Genomic DNA, 21,240 nt, shown 5'->3' with positions numbered 1-21,240 from the left:
ATTAGTAGATATGACTTTAAAGATAATAATTAGGTAAGAAAGCGCTTTCCCATCCTAAAATATTTATTAGGCATTTGTTAGTTTTACTAGCGGTATTTAAAGGGTATTTAAAAAAATCTAAGCAAAAAGAAATTAATAGTATCTGCCTATCTCCATGGAAAATGTAACGACTTTTTTGAGTGAGCATTGTCTTTCAACAATTTCGTAACAAAACATATAATCCCGTTGCGACTTCAAAAGAGCGAAAGGCTGAACAAAATTTGTTGCAAAAACAAAAAAGTGGGATCTAAATTAAGCCCTCCTTTGTTCTTATGTCTGCTCAGATATAAGAGTTTTATTACCTCACGTAACTTGTTCAAATCGACAAATTTTACGGCGGCTTTGATACACGGGAAAGCTCTTGTCAGCAAAGTATTATGTATGAAGGATTTTTATGATGAATTTTCGAAAGTTTATGACAACGTGAAGAACCATTTTGAATATTTTAACCTCTATAAATTTTATTGAAGAGAAAAGTTGAAAGTTTCATGAACAGAGAAAGGTCCTCATAATCACGTTCTTCTTCTTCTTCATTCATAATCACGTCTTTATCTCTTGCGGGGTAGACAGAGGCAACAATCTTGGAAGGCTGAAAGGCTATGTATGACTGTATGGCTTAATGATGAACTTGATATTCAAAAAGTGACAGGTTGCTAGGCCATATCCTATAAGAAGAATCACAAGTTTATTAGCCATGCACTAATAACGAAAGATAATATTTTGAAAGATAAGATAATATAAGCACTTGACTATGGACACTGGATCGGGTGAGTCAGGTTTTTACATGAAGCGACTCCCGTGTGACCTCCATAACCTTTGCGGGGGAACCCAACCCGTATTGGATCTATGGTTATACATCCAGTTGCATTAATGTGCATGTGTTTGTTCATGATGTGTGATAGCCGTGTGGCTCCCGGCACCAATATAAAAAAGAATAGGACCACTCCATCTCTTTCCCATGGATGTCGTAAAAGGCGACTAAGGGATAGGCTTACAAACTTGGGATTCTTTTTTAGGCGATGGGCTAGCAACCTGTCACTAGTTAAATCTCAATTCTATCGTTAAGCCAAATAGCTGAACGTGGCCATTCAGTCTTTTCAAGACTGTTGACTCTGTCTACCTCGCAAGGGATATAGACGTGACCATATGTATGTATGTATGTTGTTCATGATGTTTTCCGTCACCGTTAGAGCGCTGGTTACTATTCAAACTAATGTACATAACTTCGAAAATAATCATTGGTTCACGACCGCGGTGTGATTCGAACCGGTGCCTTTTTGCGCAACACGCGTTTTAACCAAGCACTTTGCCGATTCGACCAGCGAAGCTCGTACACCTAATATAATTAGTACTGTACTAAGTCATGTGCCCGGGCCACATTTCACTTTACTTATAAGTATTGTTTTATACATAAGTATGCTGGTGCTGGTGCCGTGTGGTTCCCGGCACCAATACAAAAAAGAATAGGACCACTCCATCTCTCTCCCATGGATGTCGTAAAAGGCGACTGAGGGATGGGCTTAAAAACTTGGGTTTCTTCTTTTAGGCGATGGGCTAGCAACCTGTCACTATTTGAATCTCAATTCTATCATTAAGCCAAATAGCTGAACGTGGCCATTCAGTCTTTTCAAGACTGTTGGCTCTGTCTACCCCGCAAGGGATATAGACGTGACCATATGTATGTATGTATGTATAAGTATGCCGTGCGGTTTATTACGAAATACTTCTTTCCCCGCCTCTGTTCGTGACTGGAATGTAGTTGCTTGCAGATTTGATTGCTATGTAGTAGTAGTCTTTATTGCTTATCGAATTATCGGTTCGCCACAGTTCCTCAAGAGATTGATAAAGTTATCCGGGGGATTATCGACGGCAATGTTATTCCTGGTTTCTGTTTCTTTGTTTGTAAGATTTATCTAAGAGTTAACTTTGTAATTATTTGATATAAGTAATGCAATGCAATTATTATGCAATAACTTATAAGAGACGATATCTGGAAATTGAAATAGGCGAGCTTGCATGCAAGATGATAATGATGCATGTGGATGAATCGAAAGAAGAATGCAGGGATCATGGCGAATGAAATTCTTAAATCTCTACCTACCCTCCGCAATGGGGCGTGATTATATCTATGTTCCTTGGAAAGAGTATTTCGAAATTATCACGGGAATAAGAAATAAACGGAGAGCAACTCTTTAAACATTCAACAAATATTATTAAATAGTGGTAAAAGTCTACCTGAGGGAGACACTTAATGCTACAGCACTCATCGACTGTAATCCAGGGATATCAAGACGTGATGGATCGTTACTCTCAAAATGTAGGGAATACGTCACCAGGGTGTCTCCCGAGCCACCCCGGAATTACAATTAAAGACAGTACAGAAGTGTACTCGTACATAAATATTTATTTATCATACATAAAAATTTACGACTGTAAAAAATACACACCAAAAATTCATTCCTGGACTGACTGATGGAAGACTGGATATATACGCAATTATTTTTTAAATATTTTATTGGAATCTGTCAAGGGTTTTATAGGCGTGATTCAAGCCGTCAGCTAGTTCTCTTAACAAAGCGTTCCATCTTTAATTGCACTTTTGTTTCTTCTTAATTTGTTTTGTAGGAAAATAAGTAAATTGTGTGATAACTTTATTCTGCGCCGTCTATGTTTTACGGATAATAAAAACCTCGAACTGAACCTAAAAAAGCCGCCAACGACGCGGACATAAAACGGACCCATCACAGTACAATACAGGCGAATGAAATAGGAAAATCCGGTACTGATTTCACACAATAAATACGATGTTGTTTATTCATGTGATACAAAGTTTTTTTAGAACTAAAGATTTGTGTAGTGTTAGCTTTAATTTTACTTGGAATTTTAGTTAGATACAGTAATCATTATCATTTTGGTGATATCTGACCCGATTGTACCCTCCGTAAGGCATCGAGATTTTTCTTCATCCATGATCAAAAGTGATAAGATAAGCTGTTTTATTTAAACTTTATTCACGTAAAATATACAGGTGGACAGTGCCATGAAGCATTCTCTACCAGTCGAACCTTCAAACCAAACTGAGATTTACTCGTATGTACATAGTGTGATATAAGCCAGGAATTTAATACTCGTTAGATACTTAGCAAGATGTGCCGAGTGGTTCCCGGCGCCAATAGAAAAATAATAGGATCACTCGATCTCTTCCCATGGATGCCGTAAAAGGCGACAAAGTGCTTATAAACTTGGGATTCTTCTTTTAGGCGATGGGCCAACAACCTGTCACTTTATATGAATCTCAATTCTGTCAGTAAGCCAAACAGCTGAACGTGGCCTATCAGCATTTTCAAAACTGTTGACTCTGTCTACCCCGCAATGGATATAGATGTGATTATATTTATGTATGTATGTTCTTACGCAGTCCTGGATAATATAAGTTGCTTCATACAGAATTTATCTAACGTTTCAAATCAACACCACGTACTCGTCGCGCATTTTTTAGGATTTTTATGCTAATTTTAAAATTATACTTATACGCAATAGCGTACACTCGCAATGTTGCGGTTACCATGCGGATTATCTGCGCTTTACGACTTAGCTGCTCCATGTTTCTTTTAAATTGCGTTCTGTTGTAGCTATTTTATTATTGTTTATGACCCGTGTATAGCATCGCATAAAGTTAAGATCCCATAATGATTGCAGAGTATAACAAGTTGTGTACGATTTGATGGGAGTTCGTAAAATATTTGATACGACTGTTGGCTATTAAATAAGTTTCAAGAGTAGAATAGAATAGAATAATTTTCAAAATTGGATACAAGGTATCACTTATTGACGTCACATAACTTAAATCGAATTATAACTACTACCGCTTCCAAAGCGCATGTGTAGTAGAAGCGGCGGAACAAACTACACTGCAGCATTTTCATCGGACGTCAATTTAATTCAAGGTATGTAGGTGTTGTTGCAAAAAGTTCTATTCCGGCTATCACAATGATTCGGTCCCTGAGGTCTGCTCAAATATCCGATTATTTCGATGCGATGTCGCGGCGCGGAATTGCATTTGTGTTAAATTCCGCTGTCAATGTGCCGGCCACAGACATAAATTCTAGCTAGATAACGCCAGTTTAACAATGATATATTATAAAACTAGAGTTTTTTCTGTGAATGCAAACAGACCAAAACCATACTATCCATACTAATATTATAAAAGTAAAAATGTATCTTTTTACAGATAGTTATATTTAAAAATCCACTGAGTTTTGATTTGACCAAAATTTGTCACATACAGCACGACAATACTAAGTCATAGTTTAAGTAATATATTCTTTTAATGTCTTTCCCTTGGATGTCGTAAAAGGCAACTTAGTTATTGGCTCATAAACTTGGGATTCGTCATTTAGGCGGTGGGCTAGCAAACTGTATTTGAATCTCAATTCCATAATTAAGCCATACAGCTTCAGTCTTTTCAATCCTGTTGACTCTGATTTTATTTATTTGGTCATTGTTTGCTACATTGAAGCAGTATATACAATCTAATACAAATGTTAAATTTAATTGCTAAACGTGCAAACCATTGAAGGTAAACACCACATACTCAAATTCTTAGTTGAAAACATTAATATATTGAGTGGAGTTCAAAAATTTTGAATATTTTTTTTTTTAATTAGCAACAAGAATATAAAATTTTGAAAATATTGTTTAACAGTTGATACAATAACGAAAACTAAAATGTAAAACATCACATATAGACGTGACTATTATGTTTAAATAATAATCGCTGTAGTCGACTGAAGCGTAAAGGACGTGTTTTCAAAACTGATAATCGCAAAATTATTTTTGTCAGATGAAGCCCATGACACTTTGGTCTAGCTAAATGCATGTCTGTGGTCCGAGCCAAATAATGGCCGGAGCCGTTGTCAATTACTTGGCTTTCCACCAATTCGGACATCGATTTGCTGACTGGGTTTGTTAGAATATCTGTTGGGTTCAATGGCAGTTCTAATTGTTTATTATGCTATGGTGTGAGAGTGCAATGAACTGATTATATTCTCAATTACTCCAGACTGTATAAATTTATTAAAGAGGGAACTGACTGCCTGTAATTGACTGACATATTCAACTTTTTGTCTACAGATTTTAAATTTGGCATGTAGGTACTATACATATGTAAGCGGTGCACTATAAGAACGGATATTTCGAAATTCACACGAATTCATAAAATTACGGACGTTTCGCGTTAAGCGGCCGAAGACACGGGCCTAATCAAAATTTAAAATTATATAAGATATACTGTTTTTTGAACAAAATTTTTTTTACACTATTATAAAAAAAAACTAAAGAATTACTACGAAAACTACAAAAGTTAAAACGCAATTATGACCAAAGTGCTTCCAATATTTTGAAATTCACAACTAACACTTTTCAAGTATTATGCACATTTAGGACGTGCAAGTAATTTCTGAATACGCGTTATTTCCAACTGCTGGCAATATGCCACTCGAGTATAAAATGTAGAGACTATAGAACGAAAGCTTATTTATCAATCTTCAAATTGTTTCGCATATTTTCTACCCATTCATTATCAGATCATTTCAGCCGTAGGAAGTCCAAATAATTTTCACTTCGCTCTGTTGGAGGCGACGTTTCTCCACGGACTTCACCAGATCATTGGTCCATCTTGCCATATTTTCTATCTATTATGTCTTATGCACGGCACCAAGAGCTTCCTCTTGATGTGGTGCTCAGACGTGAGACTGAACTTATGTAACCTTATTTGTTTTCTTTTGTTTACCTAAGTAAATTTATTGGCAGAGAGAAGAATATAATGAAGTATGATAATAGAATTTGGAACTATAGTATCATGTTGTATAAATAAATTTGGTATTCTTGTTTAAGGTGAATGGCTAGCAACCCAGTTATTATTTGTATCACGATTCCAACATTAAGTAGTCTTTTCGAGGCTGCTGACTCTGTTTGCCTCGCAATGCATAAAGACGGCATTGAATATATGTAAAAATAATTTGGTATGAAATGCAAATTCAAAGTGTTAATGTGTAAATTCAATTGTGTGAAAGGTGAATGATCTCTAATATTTTTATTTTATTCGAGTTTGTTCCGGATCTCACTTCATATTCGCTGCAGAATAATCAATGCATTTCGTATTTCAATGTATTATTAAATGCGAAGTTATAATAAGCTAAATCTATTGAAATGTTCACAAATTTCATAAAATTTTAGCATTGTTTAATACGCTTTACTATTTTTTACTTTCGCGGAGGGTCTTGTGATATGAGATGTTTGTTTGTTATATTTAAAAGTTAGAACAAGACAAACATTATCAGAAAGTATCAATGTCTGTATGTTATTAAAGATATTTTTCGTTGAATTGATGGATTTGATCTACTTAAAATAAATAGGAGTTAAAAATGAGATTTTGAGAACATAATGAAGTTTTAGAATATAATGTACCTATGTTTTTATTCGAATCACGAGAAAACTATTATTCCAATGAACCTTTCTCACATTAAAATCAAGGTATACTCATTTTATGATAAAAAATTTGAAATTAGCAGTAACTTATTTATTTATTTATTTAAACTTCATTGCACAAAATACAAATGTAAAGCACAACACACATTGGCGGACTTAATGCTAGAAGCATTATCTACCAGTCAACCATTGGGTCTGACAGAGAACTTTATATGGGGGGTCAGACTAAATATACATATTTATACACAAAATATAAAATAAAATAATTTTAATAAAGATACCTACAGAAAACTACAATAAATAAACAATATACATAAATAAATAGGTGCAGCGTTTACCGAAACACACTTTGTTTGTGTTACGATGATAAATTAATACAAGTGACCGTTACAGGCATTTCCTGTGCGAAATAAATCAATAACACATATAACGATGTTTACTGAGGCGTCCCATGTCGTAAGGGGTAATTTGCATACGCATTGCAAGCAACATGCTATAATGAGCCGTGTTATATGGGTAACGATGTCAGTAAAAGAACATATTTTACAATCTGCCAGCTCGATTTCTTTCAGCTTAACTTTTTAACATATCTATGTTATGTCTTAATCTACAATTTTTATAATCTGCTGAACCGAAAGAGAAGCAGCAGGAAAACCTGTTTTAAAAACCTATCAGGCCGGTATGTAACCTTGCACTATAAATGTATCTACTTATTCCCTTAGTCTCTATCTACAACATTAATGAGAAAGAAAAAAGTGCTGGAACCATACGGTACACATAAACATTAAATCACGCTTTCTTTTTTCACATCATTCCGCTTGCTAAGTTCGCGGCAATACTTACCCCTGCATACTTCTTTCGCTTCATTCGCATTCATTAGTTTTCAAGATAATGCCACGTTCGTGACTAACAAATTATTGTATGAATCTTGACCTGAATTGTATCTCCTCTGCTCTGTGGCAATCTAATCAGCAAGGTTTTTGCGCCATACACTACTAACGTCACTAATTAGTAAGTACCAGAATTAGGTGACAAGGCGTTTTCGTGAAGGTTTCAGATCAAGATATGACAGCGGTCCAATTAGTATTTAAATTGTGTTCCCTATGGTACCGAAGAGTGAGATTGGTAATTGGCTAGCCGTATGTTGGCTAGCCAATTAGAGTAGAATAAAGGTCTTTCCACACATATGTACCACATGTTCCGGTCACGTGGCTGGCAAGACCTGATGTGTGAATGCTCGATCTCTTCATGTGATCATTATATACCTATTTCATGACTTACAGGCATTGGTAGTGTTGAGCTACTTATGCTTTACGTGGGATCTTGGAAGTTGGAAATCATAGATGCAAAATCAGTCCAAATAAGTTTATAAATTAACAAAAGAATTGAAAGTGGAGAGAGAAATATTGAAAAAAAGACTCCAAGACCCAACAGATTCAAAATAATTAGAGCTATTCTTGATATTTCTTATCACACTGAATTAAGTCTAAATCAGTTTATAAAGAAACAAAGAAGTTCAAATCAGAAAGTGAAGTGAGAAATGTCGGCATTGAATGCCTTTGAAGCAGAGAGAATGGAGGCTAAATCATTGAACCGCTGCTGAAGATAATTCAAAATAATAAAAAAAAACAATGGTACATACAAAATGGCGTTAGAAGTGTCCGAAATCCGAATGCAAACGTCGGGCTTCGAAACATAGCAGTACAAGATGTAACCAGCAAATATGAGAAAGAATAGACTCGAAATCATTGGAGCTATGCAGAAAACACTAAATTCACTTGACTTCTAACTGAACAAATAACTTTACTCCACTAATGACCGGGGTTCCGACCCCCGATTCAGGTAGCCATACGCTAACTGTAAACAAACAGACAAGTTGTTTTCATCGTATTACAGAATGTTTAATAGTCGAGAACGGTGTTATTCTGGCTGGAACAGGTCAGTGGTATTTCTTGGCTGGAATAAGTAGAACGAATTATGTATTTCCATCGCCATTATAACAACAAATACTTAAAGTAAAATATTGAGGTCCCTACAATAAACGTGTCTATTTTCCTATTTTGGTAACAGGTAGACGCTGAAAATTGTCACAGATATTTACTTGTATGTCTTTGAATATTAATAATTAATTAACAATAAAATTTTAAAGACGGCCTGCCGTACAACAAACGTAATTCTTTGGGCGATTTTTATAAAGTATTTATTTATAAAGTATATTTCAGTAACAAACGTGAAAAGTGCGTGAGTCCGACTTGCACTTAGTCGGTATTTTTTATATAACAACGATGAGCATTGAAAATTAATTATCATGTAATGTAATTAGAGCTCAGCTGAAGATTAAAACCTTCCCAAACAAAGTCTCCTAGAAAGTACTAGAAACATCTATTTGTTCCTAAGTTGTTAAGTAGGTATTTAATAAGAACTTATTTAACAAGTGAAGATTTTGCGTTTTAGTTAATTAAGCGCTTCGAATCGTTTCAGAGTTATTTACCTACCTTCATATCGTTTGACGTTTTGAAAGTAATCATCATAAAATAACGCAAAATGTTTATTTCATACATGTATAATGTTTTTGTCCCTTATACAGAGGTAGTAATTTATAAAAGGGGTAAAAATACTTGGACTCGAAAAAACACGAAGGACACATTCAGGTCCACGGCCTGATGATGGAATTGATATTCAGATGGAGACAGACTGATTACACTGATATTTCAGTCTCAGTCGAAAAAATACTGAATGCGAGATTTATCAAAATCTGAGTAATACCTACTTAGAATTTTTCACTAGCACTTTTTTTTATTAATTTAAAACTATTTTGTGAATTATAAATTTTGACACCAGGGTAAGCAGTATCAATTAATATATGGCGTTTATAAGTGTAATTACCGGAACGTAGTATTTCACGTACTCAGTAGGTAAACTTACTTTTGAAATTTCGCAACGTAATATATTCACAATGAGTAACGGTAGATAGGGTAAACCAGAGAGTGATTGCCAACAGGCAGTGATTGCCCGTTTTTAGAAAAAAAATCTGAATCAAAGGTTGTGTTCTCACTTGTTTCGAATATAATTTACTAGGTTACTCTATGGTCAATTTATAGAAGATTTTAAAATTGATAAGTGTTAAAACTGAAGAAAAATAACATAAATGGTAGATTTTGTCAAGACGGGTGAACGTGTTACTCAAACAGGTAAGCTTTTTAGCAATTTTCTTAAGGAATTACTTGCTTAGAGGTACATTTTTTTTTTGCATTTTATTTGATATTTCATTATTGGTGTATGGTTATGACGAAATCATAAGTGTTATGTTATGTTTTTAATGAAAATATTTGAAATCGGATTAGATTTAACAGTTTTTTAACGGTGGGCAATCGCTGTACGTATTTCGGCATATTTTTAGTTATTGCCCACCATAATTTTAGTGATTGCCATGGTTAATATCTATAGTTATTGCCCAGGGCAATCATTATCGGCAATTTTTTGATTAAGTCAGTAATGTTACCGTCACATTTATTAGCTTAATGGCTTGCATATGCGCAAAAATATTGTCAATATTTTTGCCAAACACACGCAATAATATTGACAATGTAGCAAATATTGTTAACATTATTTCGTAGGTGCGGGTAGCCAATCACTATGCACAACATCTTATTGGCTGTTATTGTTTTATTTACAGTATGCAAAAGACACGAAAAGTGCAATATAGCAAAGAAAATTTACAGAAAGCTATCGAGGCTCTTCAAGATGCTTCTAACAATTTGTCTACAAGGCAAATTGCTGAAAAATACCTTGTTCCGAGGTCTTCGCTACTATATTAAAAATCTGGGACATAAAACCAGTTTAGAACTGTAGGGATCACATTTAAATAGTTGTAAATACTATAAATAAATAAAATTATATGTTAGTAACAAACGGACAACCGTATGTATAAAAACTCATACACGGAACTCCTTCGTCCCGCCATAAATTCGGCGGACAAGTAAATTTAAAAATGTCTGTTTGACAAGAGTCAAGTTTATTGTATTTTTAGACCCGTTTGTTCCTATACACTTAAAAAGTAATTTAAATCTTTCATTTTATCTTATATCCCTTCCCCTCTTCTCTTACTCTGACTGCGCTTCAACTTCAATTAAGTAAGCTTTAAATCTATCGGTACAGGACCATCTTTACTAATATTATAAAGCTGAAGAGTTTGTTTGTTTGAACGCACTCATTTCAGGAACTATTGGTTCGAATAGAAAAATTATTTTTGCGTTGAATAGACCATTAATCGAGGAAGGCTTAAGGCTATATAATATCACACTGTAACTATAAGGAGCAAAGAAATAATAGAAAATGTGAAAAAAAACGGGGAAAATTATTCATCCTTGAGGGCTTCAATAATGCCCAAAATAATTATTCCACGTGGACGAAGTTGCGGGCACAGCTAGTCACCTATATTTACTGTCTGAAGAAAGTCGTTTGGAGGATTGGATAATAATATCGGCTAGAAAAGGATTTCCTCGAAATAAAGAAGACATTTTAGACTCCGTGCAAAAGTTTTTGGAAGAAAACCCGCGCCCTAATTTTTTTTATATTAAATAGGCCATGATTGTTGGTGGAAGGCATTTTTGAAGAACATCAGAAGGAGTGACAAAAGTTTAAAGTCTAATTTATCATTTTAAGGTACTGGGCAATTACTGTGTTGTGATGTGGGCAATTAGTGTAAGCAATGGGCAATAACTATACATTTTCGGATAATTTTAAATTTGTTTAATTATTTTCTAAGCCATGTAAGTTTTGACTAAAAACCGTTAACACTTTGATGGAGATTTTATTTAGACATAAGAAAAAAATTATAAATGGTTGAAACTTATAATACTTTTTTTATTGTTTGAAGCCAAAGTGTTTGAAGTCCTTAAGTGGGCAATAGCTATACGGTTTACCCTACCTTTGAGGGGCTTGAAACTCAAACAAGACACAGGTCGCATATTGCATATTCATAGACCCGTTGTTTAGTGTAGAGATTTTAAATTTCTCTTGTAGGTTCCAGTGGTTTTAAGGGTGTGAGTAAGAGGATGTCCCAGAATTCCCGAGGGAAGGAAATTAACGAGAATTTTCCCTTGACGCGGCGTACTCCAAAACATAATATACGATGGACGATGCCATTGTGAGTTGTCATGTCATTTTCCCAATTAAAACAATAATGCTACCAACCGGCAAAAGGTCAGGTCAAGAGTACCAGACACCGCCAAACTTGCATGAAGAGAGTTATGAATGTGGATGAAGCGAAAAAAGTATGCAGTGGCAAGTGGAAAGTGCAATCTCTGTCTACCCCTCCGGAAAAAAGGCTTGCTTTTATGTATGTACATTCAGTCAGAAAAGTATCGGGAATGGATTATTTATTTATGGTTCCAAATTCAAATTTTTGTTTTTTTTGTTGTTGTTAGATTGGCACAACTGTTTTCCATTTTGGCGCGGAGTTTGAGTTGCATCTGTTGTTTACATTAAATACAGTGCTATTTTTAGTTATATCATATCTAGTGTGTATTGCTAATTTCATAATGGATAAAAACATCGAACAAAGAGTTTGTCTTAAATTTTGCATTGCCAATGGAATATCGTGTTCGGAGTCACTGAAAATGTTACAGAAGGCTTACGGTGAATCGACTTTATTAAAAACTCGTGCTTATGAGTGGTACAAAGCGTTCAAAAGCGGTCGAGATGTGATGGAAGATTTGCCTCGCTCTGGTAGGCCATCAACGTCTGCAACTGAAGTTAACATCGCAAAAGTGAAGGAAATAGTGACTGAAAATCCTCATTCAACTTTGAGAGAGATAGCCACCGAACTTTCTGTATCTCAAGAGTCGATCCGTACCATTTTAACTAATAATTTGGGTATGAAACATGTTGCCGCTCGGCTAGTCTCAAAAGACCTGAATTTTTTTCAAAAACTCAATCGCATGAGAGTCGCTGAGGACATGCTAGAACGAGTCAATTCCGACCCAACATTCATGAAACGCATTGTTACTGGTGACGAGACGTGGGTTTACGAGTTTGACATGCAAACTAGTCAACAAGCTTCGGAGTGGCGCCTTCCAACTGAACCGAAACCGAAAAAACCACGCCAAAGTCGTTCAAAAGTCAAAGTCATGTTGACTGTTTTCTTTGACTATCGCGGTGTTGTGCACTCGGAATTCTTGCCGGAAGGTCAAACGGTAAATAAGGAATATTATTTGAGTGTTATGCGGCGTTTAAGAGAGCAAATCCGACGAAAAAGGCCAGATTTGTGGAAAGAAAATTCTTGGATTTTGCACCATGATAATGCACCTTCGCACAAGGCCATCATTGTGAACGAATTTTTAACCAAACACTCAACAAATACCATCGAGCAACCACCATATTCACCAGATATGGCTCCAGCCGACTTTTTTCTTTTTCCTAAACTCAAATTACCACTTCGTGGCACCCGTTTTCAATCGGTAGAAGACATAAAAGAGAATTCGCGGCGAGAACTGACCTCAATTCCGGAAACAGCGTTTAAAAAATGTTTTGATGATTGGATTATTCGTTGGCGTAAGTGTATCGTTTCTAAAGGAGCACATTTTGAAGGTGAAAAAATAAATTTGGATGAATAACAAACAGTTTGTGTATTATTGTTCTTTTCCTGCTACTTTCTTGACAGAGTAGTATGTCTGCTACAAACTAGAGACGTCATTCGTTCGATCGTTATACGATCGAATAAAACCCTTATGTACCTACGACTTATTCAGAATGCGGTCTAAGTCCCAGTTGCTCCAATGAAACATACGAACTTAGTTTGATATTTGAACATGAATTGGGAGTTCGAATGCATTTGCTGGATAGCTCGAAACTTGGGTATCAAGATAGACTTAGGTTCCTTCGGGAATAGCGAATGATGTTGTCACAATTCGGTTTAATTTCATCGGTTCGTTGGCTACCGAAATTTTGGTACTAGCCGACAATTAAATAGCATGAATTTCCTTTTGATTTATTTACTCTATTGCTAAGTTTTTTTAATTGATCTCAGACCTATCGATAGTACTGAAAACTTTTCCGTTAAAATATTTGGTAAGGAAATTTACGGCCTTAGAAATTTACTTATTAACTTACTTTTACAAAATGCGAAAAATATTCAATTAAAAATGGTTATCAGACATTATTAGGAAGGTAGATAAAGGTTTATTATAAAACACTTTTAATAACTGTTGTTAAACACAGACTAGGCAGCGACCTAAGAGCTACACAGTGGAGTCTCAGAGTGCTCTGTGCTGTCAAGTTAGCGGCTACATTACCGGCGTACATGCCGATATGTCACTCCCTAGAGTCTACTCTTAGAGTTACCTAGTTTCATAGCAAAGTTGCCAACTATCTTGTTTATAATACTTTGATCGATATTTTCAATGAATTCAACAATACCGTCGTAAATCAACAACGCAATACTACCGCTTAACGTATTGGTTCCTTTAAGTCATCTCATGGGACAAGAGGAAATAATATTTTAGTCTCAAAAGTTCCATTACAGTATATCGCCTAAGTGTAGTTTCAAAAACAGTTGAACAGCCGTTGTCTGTAGTAATTCTTGCATATGACAGAATCAATGAAGTTAATTTGCGAAGCATGATCACGTTTTGAGATACAATATATTGATTTTAGATTGCAAATTCAATTACGCGTAACAATAACATACAATCTCATCTGAACGCAGCGCTTGCGTCATAATTTAATATTATCGCGTAATCCACAGAGCTGATTAATCGTTATTGTTATTGAACAATACTATGATATACCTAGCTATTGACTAGTAACATCATCTTCCCAGTGTTTGTACCTTTGTGTCCGTGGGGAGAAAGTCCATGCTGTCCGGACTGCCCCCATATGCCGTTTTCATCGCGCGAAGAACTATCGCTATTTCTCTTTTTAATAAGAAGTAAAACAGGACAGCGATGGTTTTTCGCGCGATAAAAATGTTAGGACTACATCAATGATATAATGGCAATAAAAAATATACAAATTTAAATTAACAACACCAACCAAAAAATTAAGAGTAATTTAAGTACCTAAGTACGTAGTTAGTTTTCAAAAGATTTTTCTTGAAAACTTGAAATTTAAAATGCTTTTATATTTTTAGTTACTGACTGACTGAAAAGTATATGAACATTGGAAAGTATTTATAAGGAAGCACAGTGCAGCACTAGAGCCGATTTTATTTCCACTAAAACAGGAAAAATTAAATTTTTCAAGTATGCAGTTGCGAATAGGTAAATGAAGAAATCGCCATTAATTCATCACTTTCAACAGTTCAGCAAACAGAAGTGACATTTGGCTGTGATCCAAGCACTCGTCAGCCTTCTGACATACCCCCTATTCCCGCGGTAATACCGGTCTATTGATTGCCATAAGATTGTACAAATGTGTGGAAATACTATGTGTTACATACTCAATACATGTATTTTTTTATCGCAAAAATCATAAAATAATGCTTCCTTCCGGCGGGGTAGGCAAAGACTATATCTCTCATATTTAGTTTTCGATATACATATTTCATCGGATGGAGTTATCTTCGTATGTTGATATGTCGGCCGGGTAATGGTGAGGGTAATGGCACCCCCTGCTAAAGTTTGCTGCCGCGCCGGTAGACATCATTATCTCCACAAAAGAATTAGTAATTTTATACCATCGCTAATTTTCTCAGATACATAGATGTTGATAGATGTGTTAACAAGGCTATGCAAATCAATAGAGACGACGTGCGGTTTCTCGATACACTGAGAGTTCCCGCGGGATAGGAAACGTCGCTTAAGTGACAGCTTGATCTCGGTCACTTGTCAAAGTGCTACTTTGAATGCTAGTGGAAACGTTCGCTAGAAAAAGGTCGAACGGTTAAGGTAATGGTTGCCCAGCTAAAATGTGCAAGTGATGGGTGTAGGGGCACAGGTTCAAATCATTAGAATAAGCATTAGAATAAGTATTAAAACGATGCTCTTGCGGTGAGAAACATCGTGAGGGAACCGGCACATTCATGCCTCTAAATGTGTAACCATGATATGGGTTAGGTTCCCCTGCGAAGCCTGCGGCGGTCAAATGGGAGTCGTTTCGTGTAAAAACCTCATTCACCCAATCCAGGATCATGGTCGTAAAAAAAAAAAACCTGAAAGGTGAGAATGTGACCGGGACTAACCATTGCTAGTATTGACCTGATCGTTTACCAGAAAGTTGCAGATTTGATTAAACTACGTTCATTGTGAGTTCATGAATGTTGATGGATTTAGCATCAGTTGGAGGGTTGCAGAGCTCTGGCTGAAACAGGTGGATGGATGAATTTACGCAAATAGGCCAAGGCTGTTCAGGGCTGTATGAAGGTATGTTATTTTGCAGTAAAAGTGATGTAATAAATCTAGAAGCAATCCTTATTGCTTCGTCAGCATGCAACCTCATACGGCATGAAGAAGTTTGGCATCATTCAAATACTCGAGATATTCGCATTTCGAACGGAAATGCTGTTTTTATTCAAGTCAAAATCTCATCACATTTCTGGTACTTACAATCTACGCTAAAGATGAGCAGCGTGCTCCATGATAGATTGTGAGCTAAGAAGACTTTGGTGCGTAATTTTGTGTTAACCTCTATGTGAGAAGACTAAGACGAACGTACCCTGATCAAATCGTGAACGTCCTGGCAGTCAGTCAAGAGCACCCCAAATCGACAAGCTTTCATGAAGAGACATATGAATCAAGATGAAGCGAAAGAAGTCACAGGGATCGTGGCAAGTGAAAAGATAATATTTTTCTACCTTCATACATCATTATATATATAAATAGTTGAAAATCAAAGATATAGTAGATTGTATGCATAAAGTGGACCATGAATTAACTTAAAAGAAGTATCGAAATTACTATTATTGCAAGATGCAGTCTCTGCCTACACCTCCGGGAACAACTGTGAATGTCTACGCTGTAACACCTCGTGAGAAGAAGCAGGTGAACTGAGATACAAGTTCTGCTTAGTTCAGAAACCAGTCTCTCACAATCTTACAATTGTCTTACATAAATATGTACTTACTTAACTTTAGGTTTTAATGTTGGATTGTGGAGAAAATAAAGTTGTTTTGAATTTTAAACTGAATGTATGTATGTTTGTTTTTTAATGTTAATGTTACTTGTTGGGAAGTTATTATTATATTATAACTGTATGGCCTAGTATAAACATTTTTTATTTCTTTTGTCGCCTTTCTATTTAGTTTTTGCCCACCCTAAGGTTTACAGGAAGAGATTACTTTAGCAATAAGTCCGCCTTTGTACCTTATAACCAGTTTATTTTCTGGGTAGCTTTGTCTTTTGGTGCAATAAAGAGTTTATCTATCTACTCGTATGTATCTACCTTTACTTTTAGACTACATCATGGATACTTCTGTAATACAGGTAGGTATTATTGTAATAAAATTCATTAAAGCGGTCTTGGGAGCCATATAGCTCCATTTATATGCAAGTGCTCTCAACTGACCCAATTATACTAGAGGTCAGTTGCCAATTTTACTCGCAATAGGATGACTAGATGAAAATATGAATAGAAAATATTATAGCGGTACCTATATTTCAGCATTTGTGTAAAAAGAAAATTGTCTGCGTTGAGATAGTAACAAAGCAAAATTAATGTTCAACACACAATACCGTGGTAGAATAAATTTAAGCCTATTATAATCTTACCAACATAATATAGATTCGAAGATTTACATTAATCACACACACACACACACGTTATCATGACTTTAAAATTCAAATTTAATATTCTTTTTACCTTCATACATCATTATATATAGAAATATTGGAAAATCAAAGATCTACTATAGATTGTATGCATAAAGTGGACCATGAATCAACTTAAAAGAAGTATCGAAGTTACTACTATTGAAAGAGTTTTATTCACTTTACTAACCATAATGAAATTTCACACACACATAGTTGAGAGTACTTGAAACGACACAGTGTACTTTCATGACGGAAAAGAACAACTATTTTCGTGTGATTCACGTAAGGCTAGAATGTATATTAAAGTTTCTGAAGTCAACAAATATCACCTACATACAATAATGTTGTATCTCGTTGTTCGTACAAACAGCAAAACTTCTCCCACTAACGAGGCTGCAAGCCCGTCGGTGTATCAACTTACAAAGTATTCCTTGTAACAATTTCAGCACTTCATAAACCTCTTTAGCGGCAAGTTTGTCATACTTCAGTATTTATTCTAGTCTACACACAGTTAATTTGCTTCTAATGTTACCACAGTTATGCCCAGTTTACACGAGTTTAGTAAGAATGATCTCAGTGAGATCCGTCGTATATGCTTGAGCATATAAGATGAATTAGAAATTGAGTTTTTGACGAATCATTTCAATTGTTAAAAACCAAAATAGTTTAACAATTGAAATGATCCGTCGGATAGATTCGAAGTCCTAAAGACAAGACTACCAATAAGAAAAAAGCAAGATCACATAAATTTAGGAAAGATTGATAAACTGGACTTCTAGATTGATAGATGGTACAAGTACATATAAAAACTTTCAAGTGCATTTCATACTTGACATTGAAATTGGACCAATGAACATCAGTTATTATCATCAACTGCTGCACTCTCGTGTAAAGAAGGCCTTACTACAAGCACTAAAGTTAGGTCTAAAGTTTCTATGAAGCAATAAGCTCGGCATTTTTGTGTGTTCGTGTTTTTATTTCGCCAAACCTGCAAAATAGTTAATTTTTTTCACAATTTTAATTGACAAAGCATTTTTCTAATTTAGCATAATTTTCACACCGATGTATCACGAAACTCTAAATGTGTAGCTACTTTTGTTATTTTGGCTATATTATAGCGAAAACTATTTTTTTTGTGTTAGTTAATCACTTATCTAAGCGAGTTTATTATCGCGCACTTGAGTGTTGCCTTCGTCATGATGAGATCTACTTTTAGGAAAATTGACGCAAATGTTTCCTATCTTCTTAGAAACAACAAATGAAGAAACTATGGTAAATTATCATAACATAAACCATGATCCAGTATGGGGTTAGGTTACGCTACAAAGGTTGCGGAGGTCAAACGAGTCGCTTTGTGTAAAAACGTGACTTATTCAGTTTAAAATCGTCGTTATAGGTAACCCAGGCGCCTAAAGGGAATATACGTACTTACGAGTAAGATATTTGTTAAGAACAATTCACTAATTCGATGACGAGTACTTATACTATCTTAAACTTGTGTATTCAAAGAATTTTTTTATTATAAAGTAATTCTGGTCTGGTATACAAAACAACATATCATTCTTAATCAAACATTAGTGTGTTTTAATCAGTTTTGTAGTGAAAAAAAAGTAAATATGATACATCACAAATATACCTACAGTTCGTTACCTAAATGTTTACAAAGTTGTAGAGAATATTTTTTTTTTAATTTGTTACGTTTATTTTCTGTTTTTACTCAATGATAATATACGAAGGCAACATATGAGGCATTAGTTCTATTCTAGCGTACAAAGAGCGCGACTTATTTTGGACTGCGTTTTTAAAATGATAGCTATAAAAATTATCAAGTTATCGTTTCCAAATATTGATAAATTTGCAAAAATTTAAAATTTCCTACGTAGCAAAGTGGATTTTTTCCGTTATTGAATCCCCTTCCTGTCTTTTTTATGATTCATTCGTTAAATAATTTGAACTTAAAAATTTCATGAATAACATTTATTATGAACAACTAGATAGCCTAATCAGATCGCAAGTCCAAATTAAGTCGATTCAAATGAGCCTCTAAACACAAATATTTTTCCACAAAACCGTAACTTACTCTCTGGTCTAAACGTCACTCGGTCTGAAATAATAAAATTAAACATTATATTGTTGTAAAAATTGTTATTTATCTCCTCACAATAGTAAAATTGAGCGATTAGACTCGCTTAGAAGAACTCTTTTGTGTAATATCTGCTCAGACAATGGAAATTTAAAAATTATGTCAATATAATTCTGGCAGATAGGAAAGTACGATAAATTCAATAAAAATAATATTATTGTGAGTAATAATTATACAGGGAGGATGTAAGTTTCGAGTATCTTAAAAAATCTCAAGTATTTAAAGGAAATTAACAAAACCAATTGGTTTCTTTTTACCGTAATTATCTGAATCGATAGTGTTTTAAGTGGACAAGAATTAAGAAAACTAATTTTATTTCCATGTCTGGTGTCATGTTCGAAGAGGAATGGGTGCCATTTGGTGACCAAAGTGATTAGTTTCCAATTTTAGTTTCCAATTTAATTTTTGTTTTATGTTTCAGCTCTGAATACTGAAGTTTATGTTGCCGACAGTATACGAGACATACCGCATACCATCAAACGGACATTACCGGAGATGGCATAAAACGAGATCCTTTTCGTCGAGAATAGGTACCTTTTAATGTTGTAAAGCTTAACATTTTATTTACCAGAGTACATAAAGGTTGATGGAGTGGTACATTTGCGGTACACGCATTTGTGACCTGTGGGTGAAAATAATCTGTGGCAAGTATTTAAACAAAAACATAAGTCTTATTTTCTCTTTTACTCTGTACCAACAGTTGGGAGATTTGGAAAAGGTACAAAGAGAGGTCATAAGACATGTTTGTTTAGCTCAAATCTGATTCACAAATAATTTTCAGGGTTAAATTTATGACTTTATGCCCGGTAAATAGTCATACTGTTGGTTGGTTTCATGGTGGCCATGTATCACATTTAAAGTCCCACGGGTTATTCACCAATATTGATAAGGTATTTATTTATCCTGTCTTCTCTCTCTCTCTCTTACTTTAGGCTTTATCTCAGATATGTATTGAGAGATAAAAAGTTCAAATGCTCTGCCAACGTTCTTCAGTTTCACATCAGCAATGGAATAGTTCAGCTTTGAGGAACATGTTTTGAAGATAACGATGATTCTTTTGATGTTCCAAATACTATCAAGCGCGTCCTTTTTTAAACCAGAGAAGTATTGCCCACTTTAACATTTACTTACCTTTATCGCCAAGCAGGAGCAGAAAAGGTACATGAAACAAAATAAAAAGACTTGTTAGGTACATTCTTTAATCAAATTTTAGTTAAAAATTGCACTTCACAAACATACTTAATGCATCCTCAATAGTTTATATGTGTTAGCTCTACGATTATGGATTTTTCTTTTTATTTTGGTTGACTGGATGAAATTCTTATAACGATAAGTACATATTCTTTAAAATCAAATAATTGTTTTGTAAATTTTTGTTATTTGCATTAAAGAGTTTAAAATTAAAAAAACATACATACGAGTAAAATGACGCATCTTCCTGAGCGGATCGGCAGAGACTACAAAGTATCACTTGTCAAGATCCCTGCATTTTTCTTTCTTTTGTCAATTTATTATAGTAATCCTGCGGCTCCGCCCGCCTAAATCCCGACATTTTCCGTAGCTGCGGGAATTTTGTGAAATTTTTTTTTAGTTCCCCGCCAGACCCCATAGACCGCATAAGAAACCTAAGGTTTTTCAAACTAAATTCTGTTTATATTATTAGACGACAATACAAAAGGATTTAATTCAATTTCCAAGCATTTAAATTAAATGGTCGCACACAATATAAACAACTTTGTGGTACATAACATTATTAAGTCCCACAAAGGGAATCACCGGGCGTATCCCGACATTCCCAGCTATTTCAATGGCTCCCTGTCT

At 34.9% G+C, this 21,240-nt stretch overlaps 1 protein-coding gene across 1 annotated transcript in view; it reads right to left on the bottom strand.

Moving 5' to 3' along the window:
• LOC106132582 (receptor-type tyrosine-protein phosphatase kappa) overlaps window positions 1-21,240 on the bottom strand; it is a 112,646-nt gene that overhangs the window by 20,040 nt on the left and 71,366 nt on the right. Inside the window, exon 3 of the mRNA XM_013332032.2 lies at window positions 19,357-19,380. Coding sequence (XP_013187486.1) covers window positions 19,357-19,380 — 24 coding nt within the window. The remainder of the gene's footprint in view (window positions 1-19,356; window positions 19,381-21,240) is intronic.

This window comes from Amyelois transitella, chromosome 19, assembly GCF_032362555.1.
Source record: "Amyelois transitella isolate CPQ chromosome 19, ilAmyTran1.1, whole genome shotgun sequence".
Classification (NCBI taxonomy): Eukaryota; Metazoa; Arthropoda; class Insecta; order Lepidoptera; family Pyralidae; genus Amyelois; species Amyelois transitella.
The sequence above is the reverse complement of the archived record's forward strand: the minus strand, read 5'-3'. Positions and strand labels throughout refer to the sequence as shown.